At 40.6% G+C, this 19,947-nt stretch overlaps 2 protein-coding genes across 12 annotated transcripts in view; one reads left to right on the forward strand and one right to left on the reverse strand.

The window, feature by feature from the left end:
• Positions 1–986: 986 nt before the first annotated feature.
• OPN3 (opsin 3) lies at positions 987–19,530 on the reverse strand. Its single transcript, XM_039568134.1, has 4 exons — positions 19,087–19,530; positions 8,142–8,461; positions 6,955–7,206; positions 987–4,372 (listed from the first exon to the last, which is right to left on the reverse strand). Exons 1-4 carry the CDS (start codon positions 19,487–19,489, stop codon positions 4,103–4,105), a joined length of 1,245 nt encoding a protein of 414 aa, XP_039424068.1. The 5' UTR covers positions 19,490–19,530; the 3' UTR covers positions 987–4,102.
• Positions 18,944–19,947, forward strand: part of WDR64 (WD repeat domain 64) — a 72,103-nt gene continuing 71,099 nt past the window's right edge. For 3 of the 11 annotated variants that reach the window (XR_005604053.1, XM_039568123.1, XM_039568125.1), the window contains exon 1: positions 19,487–19,641. The gene's annotated coding sequence lies outside the window, so the exon portion shown is untranslated. Of the gene's footprint in view, positions 19,167–19,483; positions 19,642–19,947 lie in introns of those variants that run through there. The other 8 variants (XM_039568132.1, XM_039568133.1, XM_039568124.1 and 5 more) reach the window with 7 other exon arrangements.

Consider the following 19,947-nt stretch of genomic DNA (forward strand, 5'->3'; position numbering starts at 1 on the left):
CCTGTCCTACTAGCCCCTCACTTAGAAGCTTTCAGGCAACTGAGAAACTAAAAACTACACACAGTTCTATGGATTGCAAAGTTTCACTGGTTTCTGATGGCTTCAAATAAACCCTTATTTTACAACTACCTCTATAAAGCCACAAGTCATGATTAATAGGAGCCATAATGTGACATCGAGGTGTACACTGGTATTGTGTGATATACATAGATGCTCTACTAACACAATCTACCCCAGAGATCTTTTAACCTCAGTGCTGAAAGGGTTTAGAGGCAGACAAAAATCCTCTTCTGTATTTTACCTCTAGGAGGACAATTAGAATTCACGTTCAAGAGCCCTTTGAACTCTCTTTAGACCCAACCAGCAGACATATTACTGAAAGGGTGCTAAAATAAGTGCATATTTGGCATAAGGAAAGAAAACCCTGCCCAGTTTTGTAAGGGCCTCTTACTGAAGGCTTCAGCATGACTTAGAAAAGAGTAATTGCAGATGGAATTTGCACTGACACTGTTCTAGGTATCAGTCATGGCCCATCCCATGTACTCAATACTCAACTCACAACAGCACAGCAAACCAAATGAAAGGCACAGGGTATTGAGGGCATATTGCTGCAAGTCATTTAGATAAACCATGAAGACAATGGGATATGTGAAGATGACAAGTATCTTCTCGTTACTCTCTCAGGTCCATCCATCACAGAAACAAAATCCTGTTTTGTTACACCTGGAAGCCCACTATTATAACAGAAATTCAGTTAACACAGATAAAAAAGAGGGTACCAGAAAGCCTATTAAGTAAGGTTTAATAATTCTATTATCCTGGCCTCAGTCTCAATCATTTATCTATGAAGATAGACTGGTGAAAACCAGCATGGCTAATCAATACACATACACTTTATTCCTCCGCAGAGTGGACATCAGGCTGCTTTGAGAAGTAACAGATGGAGTCTTACCTTCACCTGGAGAAAGTCTCAGCAAGGCTAAAAATTGATTTGGAAGCACTTTAATATGCTGCTCCAGCACCATGCCTACACAATCTATACAGCCAGCCTATCTGGCTGCATTCTCCAGAATGTGCAAAGGCATAAGGTCCTCAAATTATCACGACAGGCCTTTCCTATTAGTTACAGATATCTATTTCCTATACTTTTTCAAAGACAGAAGTATATGCAATATAAACAAAATATAATAGACATGAAACAGTGAATCTGCCCATATGCAGAGGAAACATGCAAGAAAAACAGGTTTTTAGGAAGCCAGGCTCATTATTCAGTCAGCAGGTACCGGGCTGAGCAAGCCACAAGAGGGAGCGCAAACACTGCTGGAAAATGCAAGGAAACGCGAGGGAAAAGGGCCAGGGCCAGGCAACGCTTCATGCCAAGTCTGTTAATAACGTGCCTTCTCTTTTGTACTAAAAATCAGTTAATTTCCTCTTCAGATTTAACGTGTTACAAGTTTTTTTTCAATACTAATCTGGTCAGGAGAGAGCAAGAAAAAAGCACTCTTTTTATTTGAGCTGGATAAATGGAATGTAGAGCCAGGTCAGAGCAGCAGGCAAGGCAGCCTTGGGCATCAGGCAAGTGGAACTCAAAGGCTGCAGCGCTTGCCTGCGGCAGAAAAAAAAAACGGAGATCAGCTGTGCGCTTCTCCCTCTTGCTTCTCATCCCGCTTTTGCTGCCACCGAGGGAGGGACGGGGGCATGTGCCAGTACCGGTCCAACCCCAAAGGGGCACCTACTGCCAACCTTAAGCAGCAGCAGGAACAGGCATTCCCATTCTCCGGGACAGTTCCAGCCTCACGCCCCTCCTTTTTTCCTTCTTGAGAGACAACAAATAACACTCTGTAACTGTGGTGACACAGACTGACAAAAGAAATACCTGACTGCAGATATTTTCAAACTGAGATGTTTGCATGTGCATCGAGTATGAGTTTGTGAAATCTTCCATCGTCATAGCCAGGTTTTTCTCATCTCTTACCTCTGGATATTAGACAGTCAAATTCCATTCTTGAGCTGAAGGTTGTTTATATAAGCCAAGGATAAGTGTATTCTTAAAAGCTGTTCTTTCTGGGTGGTTTAGCACAGTATAGTGGTTGCATATCCATTTCACTTAGCTGATGCAGTATTCTAGCAGGAAACAGCAGCAGGAGACTGATGTTATGCAGGGGACAAGAGCAAAAAGGGTATGCTTGTGAATACTGATCTCCTGACTGATGTAATCATTGTGATAAAAAACAGTCATAGTAGTATAAGGCCCAACTCTTCTGCAATGAAGTTAGATACACTCAGCACAAATCTAGTTTCTGCTGGGAGCTGAAAAAGGAGGAAGGTCACATGGCTGTGCAGCAGATCTGTTCCCATTCCGCAGTGTCTTGCCTCCATGGGATCCAGCACAGCAGCAGAAGCCCCGGCACGGGTAAGTCAGTGGGCACAGCTTCAGGATTCATGACTGCCTCAAAACACAGGGTGAGAGGGGATCCCTTCCCCAGCACAAAGGAGATGCTGAAATGCCTCCCAAGAGAGTCTTGACACACCAGGTGCTGGGAGGCAACAAGCCAACTGAGGCCTCTGCATTTGCAGATTAAAAATGGTATTTTAGCTAAATCATCATATGTATTTTTCTAGTAATGCATGATATCAATGAAACATCCCTAAGAGAAATTAATTTGCTCTGAGGTTATTATGGTACTCACCACACCCATAACTTCCCTTTGCATGTCAGGATCATGAATGTTCTTACCAACTAGTTTATCTAAAATCTTCATTAATTATATACCCTGCTGTAGGAGCCGCTAAATTGGGGCCCTGTGGGGATCGCCTTGACAAGCCTTTTCCAGCCCCAGTGTTCCTGGAGCTATAGGCTCCTTTACTCTCTCAACCCTAACTCTAACCCCAAAGGCAGCTTGGCACTGTGGCAGGGGTCCTTATCACCAGAGGGGGCAGAGATTCAGAAGAGTGGAGTTGGCAATGCTGCCACCCTGCTGTGATGCCTTTGCACTGCCTTTTTGACTGCCAGTGTCCCTGGAGGCCCTGCAGCTCTCTGAAGCCTAACCCAAACCCTAATGGCAACTTGTGGCTGCTGCTGCGATCCCCATCACCATGGCTGGCCCAGATTCCAAAAGTGTACAGTGAGCAATCTCGGTACCCTGCTGTGATGAAATTTCTTCAGTTCATGAAAGGAAATGAAACCTTGCAATTGCAATGAGTATCACTTCATGAAGTTTTGGTTCATTTCATGGTACTTGATTCCATTCCATTTCAAAATTCTCCTAAGAATTTTCTTTTTTTCAATTTCATTTCATTTCCTTATATTTCCTTTCTTGTCTTTCCATTTCACTTCATTCCTTGATTTCTCATTTCCTTTCCTTTCATGAAAGGAAACGAAATCTTGCAATTTCAATGAAAATCATTTCATGAAGTTTTGGCTCATTTCACTGCCCTTCAAACAGAGTAGCTAAGATAAGAAATTTACCACAACTGCTAGTTTTTAGTTTTCATATACTGTTACATGATTGTCAGTGTGGTAAATATGTTGTACAGCAATTAATGAAGAATTGCACACTGTTATTGTTAATTACTCAAATTTTATCTTCATAAATCTGAACAGTGGGTAGTTTCTGTTTACAAACCCTCTACTTGTTCTTTAGAAAGGTTAACTGAAATACTGAAATACTACTTTTTTCTCAGGACCTAGTACTTCCCTTCAAGATGTATCCAACAAGCAACAGTATCAGATCATGTCCTAGTTGGTGGGGAAAAAAAATATTTCACCAAGAACAAAATTATATAAATAAGATCCATTTAATTATTCACTGAAGGCTCAGTATACCGAAAACATTAAAATACCAAAAGTTCTGAATGGCAATCATAAAATATGCTTTAAGAAAATTTAGAGTAATGACATCCATCAACAATTTTAGCAGAGATTTCCATACTGTGACCGAAAGTGAACTACTTGGAGAGCTTCAGATGCTGAATCCCTTCAGTATTTCACAGCTTAAGAATATAGTTTCCTTTGGCAGCCCACAGACATTGCCACTGAAACCAGTCTCCAGCCTCAACAGTCTACTGGCTGAAATCCATCTCATTCTCATGTCTCTTCAGTTCATCCCTGCAGTGGCTTTACTTGGATGACATTTACTTTTGTCTCATTGTGTTTACTGCTGTCTTCTATTTGCTCAGTGTCATCACTGGTGATAATAAAAATGACAGAGGAAGAGCTGAAAGTCACTTTCTTCTTTGGCCTGTCCCCTGCTTTCTGAGACATAACTATTGGTCGTATTGGTTTGTCACTCCCTGTTGCTGGTGTCTCTTTCATTGTCCTCTGGAATCTCATCAGGCGAAAGCACAGGAGTTGCAAAAGGCAGTGTCGAAACTGCAAAGAGAATAAAGAGAGTAAGGTTCAGCCTCCTAAGTATTCACTACCACGTACAAGCCAGTGAAAGGCACGGTACAGTAAATGACTCAAACTAAGAGACTTCTGCATAACTTCTGAGTTAGTTTCAGCAACAAAACACGGTGCCTTTGTAGTGGGTACTTTTTCCCTCTACATCTGAATAGGATCACCGAGCCAACAGAGGGCACTGAAATGCAACTGAGTATTTTACCAGTCACAAGATCTGCAATCCACAATCTGCAAAAGGCAAGAGGACTAGGTTCCAAAGCGTGCTATAATTGTATTTCCATATTCAAAAGTTACACATTTGATCCAGCAGGGAAAGAATATTCTCACAAACACTTCACAGGAGAATACAGAGGGAAGGAACAAGGGGAGGAAGGGGATACAAAGAGATGTTTTCTTCCTTTTAAGTAACTCCAGGGTCTGGAATTTTAAAATAAGCATTTAATGTCACAGATGTAAAATGAGATTTCAGTGGTTAGTAACAAAGAAGTCAAATGTTCCCATTGAATACGGAAGGAACAGAAGTCTTTCAGCTAACTAGCAGCTACATATGACATAGGAAGTCTGTTCTGCTGTGTGACTAAATAATGTGAGGTATTCAGTGAAAGCTCATACCAGCACATAGAATGAAAATTTGAGTAGTAGTACTGTATTAATTCTCTAATTGTGGTCTCCCCTTCAACAAAACAAAGATCCAGGTATGAGGGTTAAAGGATGCGTTCCTTCAGTCACACACATTTAAAGCTCAAATATGATCCTTTGGGGAAGATCTCTGTTTTTACCAGAAATAAGTGGGCAATTTCCCCTTTGTTTAATAATCTGTAACAAGACTTGCCTGGAATGTATGATGAAGACTTCAATCAACCAACCAAAATATCAAAACAACCCACACAAAAACAACAAAAACCCCACACACAACAAACATCTGGAAGCAGGTGGGAAATAATGCACTTTTTCTCAGAAAAGGGGCTAGGACATTTTTTTGACAGCCTTCCATTTACCTGAGTTAAGGATTACTCTGTATTATCCTGCATGGCCAGTGCCTCTGTTTTCCCAGATACCATGCAAGAAGCAATCTGACATGTCAAGTTGGAACAAGGTTTTGCTGTGGAAAATTAATCCTACTCTGACACAGGGAAGACAATAGGTCGGTCCTGTTGGGAAATGAACTTAGCTAATTACAAGATCTCAGAAAAAGATAATCTGGTGCAAAAGAATGGTCATGTGGAAGCCTTGACAACTCCAGAGGTAATGGTCTACCTCGGAGTAGTGCAGAAGTTAGAAAGTACAAGCATGTTAGAACAGAGCAGATAAAGGAAGGCTATTATAGAGAACCCATTTTAGGATTCCTTCTGAGGGCAAAATAACCCTAAAAAATTAAGAAAAAATACTAAAATTTTGGTTCTGATCTGGAATTAGAGGCAAGAGAAAAATACTTCACAATGCATCTCCAGTAAGTGTGTTCAGATGATTGATTCTTATCCTGGCTGTGTCTTTACTGGCATTACACCTGGTACCAGTTTGATTTGCTGCTGGGTATCAGAACCCACGAAATGTTTTTAGATATACTACTCAGCCTGACAACTAGGTACAGAGTCAGTGCCAATGTATTTAAAAAGCCACTCTGTTGAAAAAGTCTTTTTGAACATGACTGTTGCTAGCTTCCCATATCCAGGACAACTCTGATATTGTGCAGCTGTGTAACTGTGGATCATTCTGCTGTGAAATGAGCTGTGGGGGAAGAAACTGCTAGATGCCACATTAGAGGCCTCCTGCTTTTACTCAGGAAAGCATTGAAGCTCCCCCTTGCCCTTGGTCCTGAGCTGAGCTGCACTGCAGCCTTTGCTTGGCTGCCCACGTGGCTGATTGGACCCACTGACTTGGCTGCCTTGTCCCTACAGGCTGCTGGCTGGCCCAGGCTGCTGCCCAGCAACTGCAAGCCAGTGTAGGAAACCACAGAAAATTCCATCTCATATATAATGAGCTTAAAGGTAAGGAAAACCCAAGAGAATCCCTCCAGCAATCATTCAGTTTTTTTACCCTTTGTCAAGGGATTCTATTAAACACCAGATATCTTTATACTACCTTGGTTTCAGAAGTTTACAATGTGCATGTTACACTTCCAATTTCAGTCCTTGTGTTGCTATAACACAGAAGTCAGAGGCAAGATTTTTTATTGCTAAAACCCAGACACTCATTATTCTAAATTTTCTCTGATGGAGTTCTACTGTGGTAAGGGAGTGATTCAGATGAGGTCTTCTAGTTGCAGTCCATTTCATGGGTAAACTGTCAAAACCAGACATTTGAATTCTGACACTCTTTCCTGTCCCTTTCATGCAAGTTAAATGTTTAAATTCACATATAAGCAAATTAAATTCCTAATCTGGTGGTATTTAAGCACCATCAGGGACTCTACTTCTTCTACATTGTCATCATTTACCGTAGATGTTCAAATTTTTAAATAATTTTTCAGATTAAAGGATATCAGACCTAAATTCCACAACTGTGATACTGGCTACTAATAATTCAAACAAGAAAACCTTTCATGTACCTACCTTTCTACTCATGAAGATATAGATAACTGGATTATAAGCAGTGCTTGACTTGGCAAAGAAAGATGGGATGATAGCTACTGTTGGAGTTACAAGGTTGCTATAGCCATACGTTATCAAGAGGGAGACCACTGCATAGGGCATCCAACAAATAAGGAACGTGGAGATCATCAAGAAACACATTTTAGCCACCTTCTTCTCATATTTTAGAAGCTTGATGACTTGAACCGTCTGGAAATCTTCTACACAGCGAAGCTGTAGAGGAAAAAAGATTGTAAAATAAAATAGGTTTTGTTTTACTTGAACCTGAATAGTTCTACATTTATTTATAAGTAACTGATTCACTCTTTTAGTTTAAGGCACAGACATCATACACTTTATCTTATAAACCACAATCTTCTGGAAGTTTACATCATGTTTCTCAGACTCTTATTCTCTACATTAAGTGTAAAAATACAAGCTGAGAAAACACAGAATAGCCAATCTACTAGAAAACAACAAATCATGCTGCAGATGTAACAAAGCACGCTGCAGTTATAAGCATTTTAGAAAAATAACTTGTGCTCAGCTACTGGCATAAGCAATTTCAGTTTACATTAGTGGTCCTTTATCTGACTACTCAGACAATCCTGTAGATTTGTGTCATCAGAAATATTTAGAGAAAAGAAAATTTCATAAATAGATTTCTCTGTACTGCTTTGCCACATAGTTTTTTACTCTAAAATTATGAAATCTCTAAAGCAGAATACTAGGCAGCAGGTTGCCATGTTACCTCAGTCACAAAATAAGGAAAAGATAAGACATGCACATGAACATACTCCACAAATGATCTGTTGTGCCAATACTGTTGACCATAAACTTGAATGAGTCCAGACTAACTACCCACAGAATATGAATCAGTAACGCTTTCTCATACTAAGGATTTGAACTGAATTTTCAGGTGGGGATCTGATGTGGATTAGTAAGCATAAGCAGTTCCCTACTTCCTCCCAGTAAAACCACATAACAAATAGACCTCGGTAGCTCTAGGCTGGTTCTCTCCCAACCCTACAACCTTTCTAGTGGTACCTGGCATAGATGAACATCAAACATTCAGAAGTTTGAATGGGAAGTAAGAGTGCAAATTTACAGCTTCAGTACTTTTCACTGAGAGTATTACATTAAGGGAAGTCTTATTTGAACTAACTTACCATTCTTACTGCATGCAGAATATGACCATAGCAATAGGCCATGATCCCAACAGGTGCTACTAGACAGCCAAGGAAAAAAAGGAGCACAAAGGAGGTATCATAAGGGTCTTTTGACTTCCAGTCCACCGAACAACCTAATCCATGAATTTCCAGTGTGTATCTGTTCCAGCCCAAAAGAGGCGCTCCAGTCCAGGCTAGTGAGTACAGCCAGATGTATGTGATAGCCCGCCAAGACCAAGAGAAGTCAATCACCTTCGCATGGACCACTCGAATGTAGCGTTCATAGGCAAGAGCAGTGAGAGTCATAATTGAAACAATTCCTGTAAAAAAAGATAATGAAAATCAAATTATTCACAAATACTGTAAATTGGACTGAACTCCTCTTGAAAAATGTTTCCTTTGTTAGCAGGTTAATTCAAAATTACCTAGCTCATATTATGAATTTAATCTCAGTAAGATTTTTGGGTGACAGTGCATTACTCACTAACTATTAAGCCAAACAGAATCACCAACTTCAAACTACTCAGAGGAAGAAGCTGATGTCTGATCCATGACGTACAATGGCTAAGAAGTGGGACAAGGTAAAAAAAGAGACCAAGCCAATACTTCTTCCCAAACATTACTTCATTAAGTGAGATATCATGGTCCAAGGTTTGGGGTTTTTTCTGCTGGCAGTTGTAGGGTTTGTTGTTATGCATTCCTTTGGGGTTTGTGGTTTCCTTTGGCTGTTGTTGTTTAGGGTTTATAAAAGAAAAAGCTATCATCTAAAACTGAGATAATCAGCAATAAAAAAATCTCTTAGAAACTTAGTGAATTGAGAGCTGAGACTGAAATTAAAGAAAGCCTTCGGCAAATGAAAGCATAGATGTGCACCTTTAATATGAACAAAACAAATAGAATAATTCCAATTTATTTCAAGACATTCTGGAAGTCTTTGTATTCCAAAAAGAACCAGGAAGGCAATGCATTACATTGCTGAAGGTGTCCCATCTGAAAGACATTCAGTTATTTTGAGTGTCCTTTTCTATCGTGCTGCTTTCATAAAAATATCAGTCCTTGTTTATTTATTCACTCTCTTCCTTTTCTGTCCACCTCAGAGTACACAATTATTAACATGTTATGACAGAAATCACATTATCTTCAGCTCTCAGTATTATCCTATCCAGACACTTCTATCATTTCGTGAAGTCGAGGCAATTCTGTCTTGATTAGAATATAAGGATTTCTGTTTCAATGGTCTGTAACACTTGATGATCAAAAACCAAATTACCCATCAGGCTGATGCCATGATGATTTTTTGCCTTTTCTTTTATACCTTTTTTATAACTTCTGTATTCTTAGTGGTTTTTTGTCTACATTTTTGGACTTGTTTGTCAAACTAAGAGATTAAACATTTTAGAAGCCTCGTAGCTAGGGATCAGTGTGCCCCAGACCCCAAGGTCCTCTCCAGAACACATTCTGTAAACTAAGATAGAACCGTCCAGGGGAAGGTTCCTCGGGGGGGGGCTCACTTGAGCCTCTCATTGGGGAATTTTTGATAGATATGCTAATTAGTAAGACCTATAATGATATACCAGATCTATTGTGTGTGTGCATTGCGGGGTGCATTTCAGCGCTTTCCACCTGGACGTGGTGCACCTAAGGATCCTTAAAAAAAATACAGAGGTAAAATCCCGTTTTTCCTTCTAACCGTGTTTGACTCTTGATTTTAAGAGGAAATGCCAGGAAAAGGCATCAAGGCAACTGCCAGACCCCTGAAATCTGTTATGATTCAGTCATCAAGCTCATAAACAACAATTCACAGCATTCTGTGAGATTATACAGATACCTGTGTCTAAATCTCTATAGATTTTATCTAATACAAAGCACAAGTATTTTTTCATGCATATGCAGAGCATTTAATTTCTCCAAGTACATTCATATGTGCCATAATGTGCACTTATACAGCTGTAAGAAGGTTAACTGTGCAGATTTCACTACCAAAGAGAGAATAACCATTATTTTTTATTCAGCAAAAACCTGATCTCACTTTGAAAAAAGGATAAACATTTAATGAAGACAAATTAACAACAGCACAGAAGAACCGGCAACATGGATTTTAGGAAGGCAACTAAAGAGTAACAAAATCTAGAGCAACACATAGCCTCTCCGTCAAGGTATTCAACAGCAAAAGAAGTTTATTATTAACCAAGTATCTCACAGTAGGATATCCTTTAGGATTCTAAGAAAGTTACTTTATGCTGCAGTTATTAAAGATTTCCCTTTTTATACGTGATGAGCTTAGAACACTTTCTTGATTAAGAGAATTTCCCACTCTAAAAGAAAACACGCCACACTCTTCCATATATCTCTTTAAAATGAAACAATTTTTTTTTTTATGTGCTTTTTTCTAGTCATCTTTAAACCTTCATCACAAAAAGATGTAGATATAGTTGGACATGCAGTAACCTTTCACATTTAGTTTTGTGGGGTTTTTTCCTTGTACAAATCGTTGCTGTAGAATTTCACCTTCATAGCTTGAAATTGCACTAGCAAATGTGGGCCAGGTTTCCAAAGACCTAAGGTTGGGTTTGTTGGTGGGTTTATTGGGATTTTTTTTTTTAATGAAGTTGAACAGTAGTCCTTCATGCCCTTTTTTGTAACCTAACGTGCTGAAAATACATTGAACAATGTGGATCTAAGCAAAGTATTTGCAGGCATTAGAAAATGACTACAGGATTTTACAGGTACTATTCTACACTTACACTGGCTCAGGCAAGTGCTTTATTCAATCAAATGTGGTCTATTTCCTGAACACAAGGTAAGGCAACAAGTTCCCCTTCCATTTCCCTTACCCAAAGATTAGGAATTACAGAATTTTACCTGACAGTTATGATAGTCATCCACAGGCACGTTTATTGTGGAAAATCCACATCACTCAACTAAAGGCTCAGTTTGCTTATAGAGCATTGCAGCTTTGTCTGATCATGGAGAGAAAGAGCAGCTCCTCAGGATGATGAGTCAGAATACCTAAATCAACCTTTTGCTCCTTACCACCTTCCCTCATTGAATGGTATTCAATGACTAATGTCCCTGTGTGGTCTTAATACTTCCCCATCCCTTTTATGAGTGCTGAATTCTAGCCATGACAAAGTAATCAAAAGCATGCATGCTTGACTGAAAGTACAGGTGCTCAGAAGCAATAATTTACTGAGTCCTTGACACTCTCAAGGAAGGCATTAGATGCTCAATATCTCTAAAAATCAGTATGTGCACATAGATACTTGAACAATGTTCTGTAAAGCCCCTTTCAGTCTGAAACCACTGTTCTCCAAAGACATACTTGAATTTTCCTCCCTGAACTGCAAAGGCGACCTTGGACAGCCTGTTGGACAGTATGCAACAAAATGCAAATCCCTCTTCTGTTGGTATTCAAGGCATGTCTGGTAGCAGGCAAACATGAGGCAGGAACTGCAGGTCACAGCGTAATATATATATGATTTATGCATGCATATGGCTCCATTTTCTATGTATCATTCAGTTTCTGTAGTCTAATACAGAGGAAAGCTATGAATTTTACTTCCTTCCCTGCCCCCGCTCCTCTCTAGGAGCTTTTCTGGAAATTATTAGATTTAATTCTGAGTTGCATATTTTAATATGATGAAATATGTGCCGATTAAAAAACCAAATCTGTTACAGAAAGACATTATGTTTATTTTTTGGATATTAGCTCCCTCTTAGCAAAAATGTGCATTTCAAACCAATTTTTACCTTTTATCTGAAACAAATTTTGTTATGCTTCTTGAGGTACTGGAGATCTACATATTTTGATTCGAGGCTAAGACCCAAAGTTCTGAGGGTTGATTTACTCTACTGGAAAACCACTCTAACTCTTTCTGAAAGATTTTACTGCCCAGTGTTTACAGTGTCATGTCTGACATATAGATTTTCATCTCAGTGAATACCCCTATCTGTAAGTGCTGATTATAAACATAAACACTCTCTGTGTTTAGGAAATGATGCTAGTTTTAGCTCTGATTTAAGCCTGGGCAATTACCCTAGCACAAATGGGGTCATTCCCATTTAACCTGCAGATAAATGTAGCAAAACTGAAGTGTCTTCTTGTTTAAGCCACTAGCTTGCAATTCTGTGTTGCAACTCCTCTTCTTCTCCAGTAGCCAGCTGCACAGAATCAGAGAGCAGTGACAAGCTACTTCTTGTTATTTAGGAATGTCTATTAGGAAAATCCTCATTTTTGCCATTTTGTCTTGTTTTTCTACCAAAATACTGCCTTTAGTGTAGATTTCATCATGTATCATATGTAATAATTATTTCTTCTGTATTCAGAGCTTTTCAAGGAGACATACTAGTTCTGGATACATCATTAAATACTTCAAGCTACATAGTGTATGTCAACACAGAGCCTGCAAAATACAGCTAAGCCATACTGCATTGTACCATACAATGTGTATATTCTGACTTTATAATCCTTAATTAGAAGAAAAATATTGTGGTGCCTTCAGAACTGAAGTGTTAACCGAGTTTGAATAATCACAACAGCTTCTGCCCTCTCCATGCAAGATACACCTTATTTTCATATTGAGCCCCTGACCCAAACATGGCCTATAATTTGGTCAGAGGTGGTATCAAATATTGCCAAAGACTGAGAATTGCTATAGAGCAACTGCAGCATAATGTAGCAAGTAAGACCCAATTCTGAGACAGACCATGGCTTCTGTCAAAGGACATATTATTTTCTGTATCAATTAATCCTTGCCCTACATGCAAGTGCTGAATGACTATTTTGCATACCTAATCACAGAAGAAAGCCACCCTTCTGCAACCCCTCCTCACCTCTTTTCACATCTGAAAAGCTAGACAGCAGCAATTTAGTAGAAGCAACTTCCTTGTCCATGGAAAGAAAAGATGCTGTTTCACTCTCCAGTTTTGAACTAAAAAATACATAACCAGTCTATTTGAATTCAGCAGTTAGGCACTACAATAAGTTTTAAGCACCAGCTATGCATCATTTCTAATTTTTCAAGCAATTTTAATATCTGCATTCAAATCTAGGCAGGGGAAAATCACTTCTCTTGGACATAATAGACTTCAACTATATTTTATATGCAGCTGTCCTATAAAATTATGGTGAAATAAATCATCTCTTCCAGATTCAATACTCCAAGTGATTAACTCACTCTGGAGGAAAAAAAAAAGCTAAAGCTGAAAGCATGTTGATTGAGCCTCCAGCTATTTGTAACACAAGATCCTAAAACTATCTGCTGAGTAACAATAGAAAACGCTTTTAGCGAGATTAAATCAGTGCATATAACATACATGGGTAATGCAAGAGGGTAATGCACAGCACATCACTCTGCCTCTGTGCAGGGAAGACCCTTAGATGAACAGGCTGTAACTGAAGCCAGGTCCACAAGACACTTTCAAGCAATTAACCCTTACTTCAGTATTTGCTGGGTGTGGTGGTGGTATCAGCTTGCATTGAAACAAACAAATAAAAGAACCTCAGCTGTACACACAGAAGCTTTTTGCAGGAAAGTACAGTCTGTAAAGCTCTTACAATTTTTCCCATGCTCTATTTCATGTTACTTGAATGGAGTATACACCCGGATATCAACATTGGTTTGGTAGCTCATCAAGATCTAGCTGCTGTATACCAATGGTAATTTGTCCAGAAGGGACATAATACTTTTAATTTTACATTAAAATCTGGCAGTGTTTTTTTATCCTTACAAAAACAGCTTGCAGTTAGTAAAAGACAGAGGTCTCTAATCACACTTCAGTAAGAGTAGCCTTTCAATCACAAACAAGGTTTAACAATATAAAGCCTACCCCAGAGTATACCCTTACTATGCAACCTCCTGTCAAGAAACTGCCTCAGATAAACAACTTTGGTTTCTGTTCCTCGAGATCATTCCTGTAATAAACCATTTTTCCACTCCTTTCTTCCTTTGCACAATGAAATTTATCAGAAAGTGTTAGAACACCAGTACTGGCCAATGGTTTAGCTACCATTACTTGTAGCTGAAGTGCTTTATGCTCGGGGGTTATGTGTGTATGCTCCACGTGATAAGACTAGCTTACCTCAAAACCCTCAGGGCCTATTTCTATGTACAGAAGGCATTAAAGCAGACATCCGCTGCCTGGGGGTGAGCAGTACACAAATTTCTCTTGTGCACATCAAGTTATGACAATTACCATCATTTAAAAAAACCCCTTGCATATCTGTGAGAAGCCAGCAGATACACATAAAGATCATGACATCCTGACCCTGTATTTCACAATTACCCTCTTACCTGAAGAAAGAAATTATCTGTGTCTGCTAACCAAGACTTTTGTGTATGTTTAGCTGTCAGGTGTCCTCTCTAGAAATTATAACCAAAAAGCTATGCTGTCAGTGATAGAGAGCACACCTCCCAAATAGGAGTTTTATTACTAAATCAGATAAAGAGATTACACAGATCTCTACTACTTAGTGCTTGGTTGACTACAGACAGGGAAAGAGAAGCTTTTTACATAAAGACAGGGTGGCAGACGCAGTAGGACCAGCATAGAGTTGACTGCACACCTCCATAGAAAGGTGACCCTCCTGGTATAAATACATCACTTAATTGAAGCAGCTGCCATATCACATCAGGATACATCACCTGTTACAAAATAAACACTGGAACTCAGTGAAACAAAATTAGGTGGGGATTATTGTCTAAGACAGACAATGACGTCATGAAAGCTTAGACTAAGACTCGTCAGGTAATCATTCATGTCATTTTCCCTACACTAATATATGAGGTGCTAAGAATGGCTTTGTAGTAGAGAAAAAAAGCCCTTCTTGCGGCCTCTGCTATGGAGACATATGTACCTAAACAGTATCTTGACTTCAGACTCTAAGGAGTTAAAGAAAATAGGGACTGTTATTTGTGTGACAAGGACAGATGTTCAGTAGCCAAAAGGATCAATTTTGCACTGTAGCAAGCAGGTCTCTGCACCTTCTAAAGGCTCAAAAAAAATCTTCCAAGTCACAGAAAACTTAGGCAGTAGCACAAACCTCAGGTTCTGAGCTGTGCAATGCAACTCAAGAGCAGATATTACTACATGGGTTTGTCTCATGATAAAGTTATGATAATGCAAAAGTAGACTATTGTGAGGAACACAAAAACCAGCCATTTATTCCTGGACAGACCATCTGTAGTTCTGCTGCCATCTTCTCAACTTAAAAGTTTCACACCATGAACATCTGCTTACAGTGTCTAAGTTCTGGATCTTAACATGCCTCCAACTGGCTGGCAAAATGAGAAGCACTCTTACAAAGAAAATGCTCAATTCTTCAATGCAAAATTATTAGAAGTGTAGAGAGTGCCCTCATATCTGTGAGAGGGAAAAGAAGTTGTCATTATTATGTAATGAAGGCTTCTGAAAATACAGATGCTACTGGTTTATTTTAAGCATAAATGTCACCTATTTATTTAATCATATTGAAATCCTTAAGAGGAACACAGAAACACCTTGATCTCAGTTTCAAAACAGTACGAGGAAAAACCTTGTAACAACACGTGAAGATTTAAAATGAAGATGCTTGATCATGATTTTCAAAGTGATTCCTGATTAACTACAGTAACTAGAAAGAATCTGATTTTTAAAATGTATTGAGAATTAGCTCTGAATTTGAAGTGAAAATCCTATGTTAAAAAAAAAATAAATAAATAAAAAGGCAGATTTAATATTTTGTCCCAAACTTGTCCACTGTCAGGGGAACCTCTCATTTATAAGTCAACACATGCAGAGAACAACTTACACCAAGTATTGGGTCTTAGGGGCTGTTCTTCCAATTAAAAAAGCGGCATAAGGATGGAAAGTAAGACTGACAGCCTTCAGACTTGAAGGGCTGGCACAGAAAGCTCACGTAGCAATGTCCAAGTTTATACCCAAACATGAAATCACAAAGCTGTAAATAAAGAGGTTTTGGTCATCTGACATGAAATGAGCTAGACTGGGTCCAACCCCAGGACATATCCACACCACTAAAGTAATTTCACATGATCTGTTGTGGTTTCATAGACTCCATATCCATGGTATCAGAGCTACCACCACTTTATTCTGGAAATATCTTTATTATGTCACTGTGGCTTATTGAGCAATTGAACACTGCAAAGCTGTAAGTACTCTGCTTAGTTAATGAGAATTTCACTTTTCAAAGATGTCAATTTTGTATGTCTTCTGATCAATGAGTGTACTTTGTACTCCCAAAAGTTCCTGGGGAGAGTGTTATGCTTGGAGAAACACTTGTAGGTAATACACACATAAGACTTCCATTACAGTACTTTCCCTACCACCATCACCTCAAGATAATAGGTGACTTGGTCTGTTATATACAAGAGAAGTATATTCATTAAGATAATACCTGGTTACTCTGAATGAAATCTTCAATCAGTATCTTCACCACTACTGGGGGGGAAAAAAAACCAAAAACAAACAAGCAAGCAAAAACAAAACCAAAAAACCCACCAAAAAATCCCCCCCCCCCAAAAATAGAAAAAAAGAAAAAAAACCCACAAAAAATCCAACCAAAATACCGAACCCCAAACAACAACAAAAATTTACCAAACAGAAAAACACAAACAAAAAACCTTCGAATTACTTTTTTTTTCATAGACACATTACAAAATGGAAATAGAAGCCATGGTAGCAATAATCCAGATGGCAAGCAGAGTATGATGCTACCTGCAGGGCATCATTTATACTTTTTTTTCCTCAGCATTGACATGCCCCTGCTTTCCTATGCAGGTGGGGAACCACTTATCTTCAAAAACAGGAAAGAACAATCCCTCTATTTCTAGATTATAGTATGAAAACAGTGCTGTGGAAGTTAAAATTAGACATCACTTTATCAGATTAGCATTCAATTATAATAGCTACATTAAATATTTTCTATTATTTTACATGCCAGTTGAAAAAGGTAAACTCAGGCACCACTCCTGAACATTAAGTTGTGCATTTACTCTCCACTTCCATATGATCAACTACACACAAACACACACTTTTCTAATAATAATAGTAATAAAAAAATTCTTCCCAATGAAACACATTATGGAAAAGGAACATAGCGTGACCAAATACAGGAAGATGTAATTTTACAAACCACTGATGCTAACTTGACTACTCTCTAGATAAGGCCCATGAATTTGCCTACATTTCTTCGGAAAATTTCTTAAATAGAGGGATGCAGGAAAGCATCAACACTGAATATATTTATAGTAACAAATTACATAGCGCACCTAAAAATAAACAGAAAATAAAAGTCACGTGATCAAGCAATTTCCTTGCCAATTTATATACCTCATTCTTTCTATTTCTACTATTTCAGAAGATGGTACAAGATTATTATAGTCTGGTTTTTTTCACTCTTACTATGTATCTTATTTTTTGAACCTATAGGGAAAATGCCTCCATCAAAAATAATAAGTATAACATATAAAAGATAAAGGTAGGAACAGAACTGTACTTTATGTCCCCTGTGTAAGATTAACATTCAGTTGTGTGGCAGCATCTGTGAGGCAGACACTTGAGTTTTTCAAGAATTTGAACAGGCTGAGTGATGGAGACAACCTTATGCTAGTGAGGTTCTCTAGTACTTTCCCTGACAACAACAGCTACACAAAAGTCTGAGAGCTGTTGACTGCAGAAATCATCTAGTACCAAACCCTGCACAAACTATTAACTACATCCTGCATGCACCATAACTTTCAAGACATAAGATTTTTGCTGGACTACACAGCAGCAGTCAAATCAAACATGAGCAACCACGCATCTTTGCCCAGTAGCCCACAAAAGGCAGACTACAGTGCCATGTGAAACAAAGATTATGTGTGCAGGAAAGCTACAAAGCTTATTGAAGACTTAAATGTGTCACCTTAGAGCCAATTTTCAGTGCATACACATCCCATGGGTACAGTGTGATCCACCTCTAATTTATACACCTCTGCCAGAAAAAGCAGTATTTGACATGAGCTTTAGATTTTTCTGACTAGCCAAACATTTACTTCACCATTAGAAACACAACCCTGTTCTTTTGCAGCATCATTTACCAGTAAACAAATAGCCATATTCCTTTTAACAGGCTCCATGTGCATAGCTGGACTGCAACCTATTCTTCTGCAGACTTCTGCAAAGGAAGAAGGGAGGAAACCAGTGAAGAGCTTCTAGGTTTTGAAAACAGAAATAGCATAAGTACTCCTTCTGCAGTGCTAAAACTTCATGGGAATCAGTGGTTTCCCAAAGCCCAACTGTGTGACACTGTTATGACTGAAAGATGGTACCCGAATTTCACATATGGACAAGGAAATTGAAGCGACTGCCACACACTACATAGCTTTATAAACAGACAAGTCGGGACACTGGGAAGGCTGCTGGGGAGCAGCTTTCCACCTGTTCCATGGAGGCGGGACACTGCTGACCCTGCACCCCGAGTCATATGTGCTCCTTATCCACGGATTGCAGCGCTTCCTCCTATAGAACAGAGTCGTTTATGCTCATGAATTCTGCGCATCACTCGGTCAACTCGAGACCCCTTCTAACAGTGCTGCTGCCGTTTTCCCTAAGTGTCCCGTTACACCGGCAATGGCTGGAGGTCGAGAAACTGATTCTCGAAGAATTTCTTTTTTTTGCTCCGGGTCGTTTTCTCCAGCACTGTCGCTTTTTTTACCAAAAAAGCGCCCGGTCCCGCCCCGCCAGGGCGGCGAGTGAAGTCCCCGGCCGGAGCGCCCCGCGGGAGAGGCAGGGATGCGGCGGTTGGGAAGCGGGCACAGGGCGGTTGGGGCCGGCAAGGGAGCGGGACGGGGCAGTTGGGGCGGTTGGGAAGCGGGAACGGGGCGCGACACCGCGGTACAAGCGGGCGAGGAGGAAGCCAGCAGGACAGGGAGGGACAGGCGGCGCCCGCGGCCCCGGCACCCACCGAAAAGGCTGCTGCTGAAGCCGTCCCAGACGCAGCCGGCCGCATCCCACACCCAGCGGCTCCTCAGGCAGGACATGAAGGTAAGGCTCACGCCGAAGACCGACACCAGCAGGTCGCTGAGACTGATGTTGACGAGGAAGAGGTTGGTGGGCGTGCGGAGCCGCTTGAACTTATAGTAGAGCACCAGCACTAGCAAGTTGTTGCACAAGCCCAGCATGCCGATGGTGGCGACCAGCAGCGCCAGCAGCTCGTAGGTGCCGGCGCTGAAGAGGGGCCGCTCGCCCGGCACCTCCTGCTCGGGCGCCGCGGGCTCCAGGCGGCTGGAGGTGCCCGTGCCGTTCCCCGCGGGCATGGCTCCCGGCCAGAGCGGGGCTAAGCCTCCCGGCCCCGCTCCCAGCCCCATCGCACACCGATGCTCTGGGCAGGAGGAGGAGTCCCCGCTACCTTCCCGCCCACGGAGGGCGCGCCCTCGAGTGGCTTCGCCCTCGCCTGCCCCGGGGCGGGCCCGGGTATGGCTCCTTCTGAACGAGCAGCTCGTCTCGTCCTCTTACCGCGGTGAGCAGCACGTTTGTGGCGGGCATGTGGTTGTTGTCTCCTCTTCCTTAAAAATCCTCTGTGCGCTTTGTCTGGGCCACGGCTGCCGTCAGCAGCGCTTCCCTCACGGGGGCCGCGTTTGGGCAGACCTGCTCTGTGGCCAGCTCCGGGAAAAGGTAGAACCGATATTTAGGCTTCTTCCCCAGATGTCCTGCCAATGAAAACTCCTATTATGGCAATAGCGTCTTTCTCAGGAGGTTCCCCGCAGTGCTTACAGCTTGGCCCTAGGAGTTGGAACCCCACAAAGCGACCAGCAGCGTCATGGCC

This window comes from Corvus cornix, chromosome 3, assembly GCF_000738735.6.
Source record: "Corvus cornix cornix isolate S_Up_H32 chromosome 3, ASM73873v5, whole genome shotgun sequence".
NCBI classification, from domain to species: Eukaryota; Metazoa; Chordata; class Aves; order Passeriformes; family Corvidae; genus Corvus; species Corvus cornix.

Excerpts from the sequence above, each read along its gene's own strand:
- OPN3 (XM_039568134.1), bottom strand. The coding sequence starts at position 19,489 with ATGGGGCTGGGAGCGGGGCCGGGAGGCTTAGCCCCGCTCTGGCCGGGA. Across the intron at positions 7,207-8,141 it reads TTCTGCATGCAGTAAGAATG|CTTCGCTGTGTAGAAGATTT; the intron begins GTAAGTTAGTTC and ends TTTCCTCTACAG. Across the intron at positions 4,373-6,954 it reads ATATCTTCATGAGTAGAAAG|TTTCGACACTGCCTTTTGCA; the intron begins GTAGGTACATGA and ends TTCTCTTTGCAG.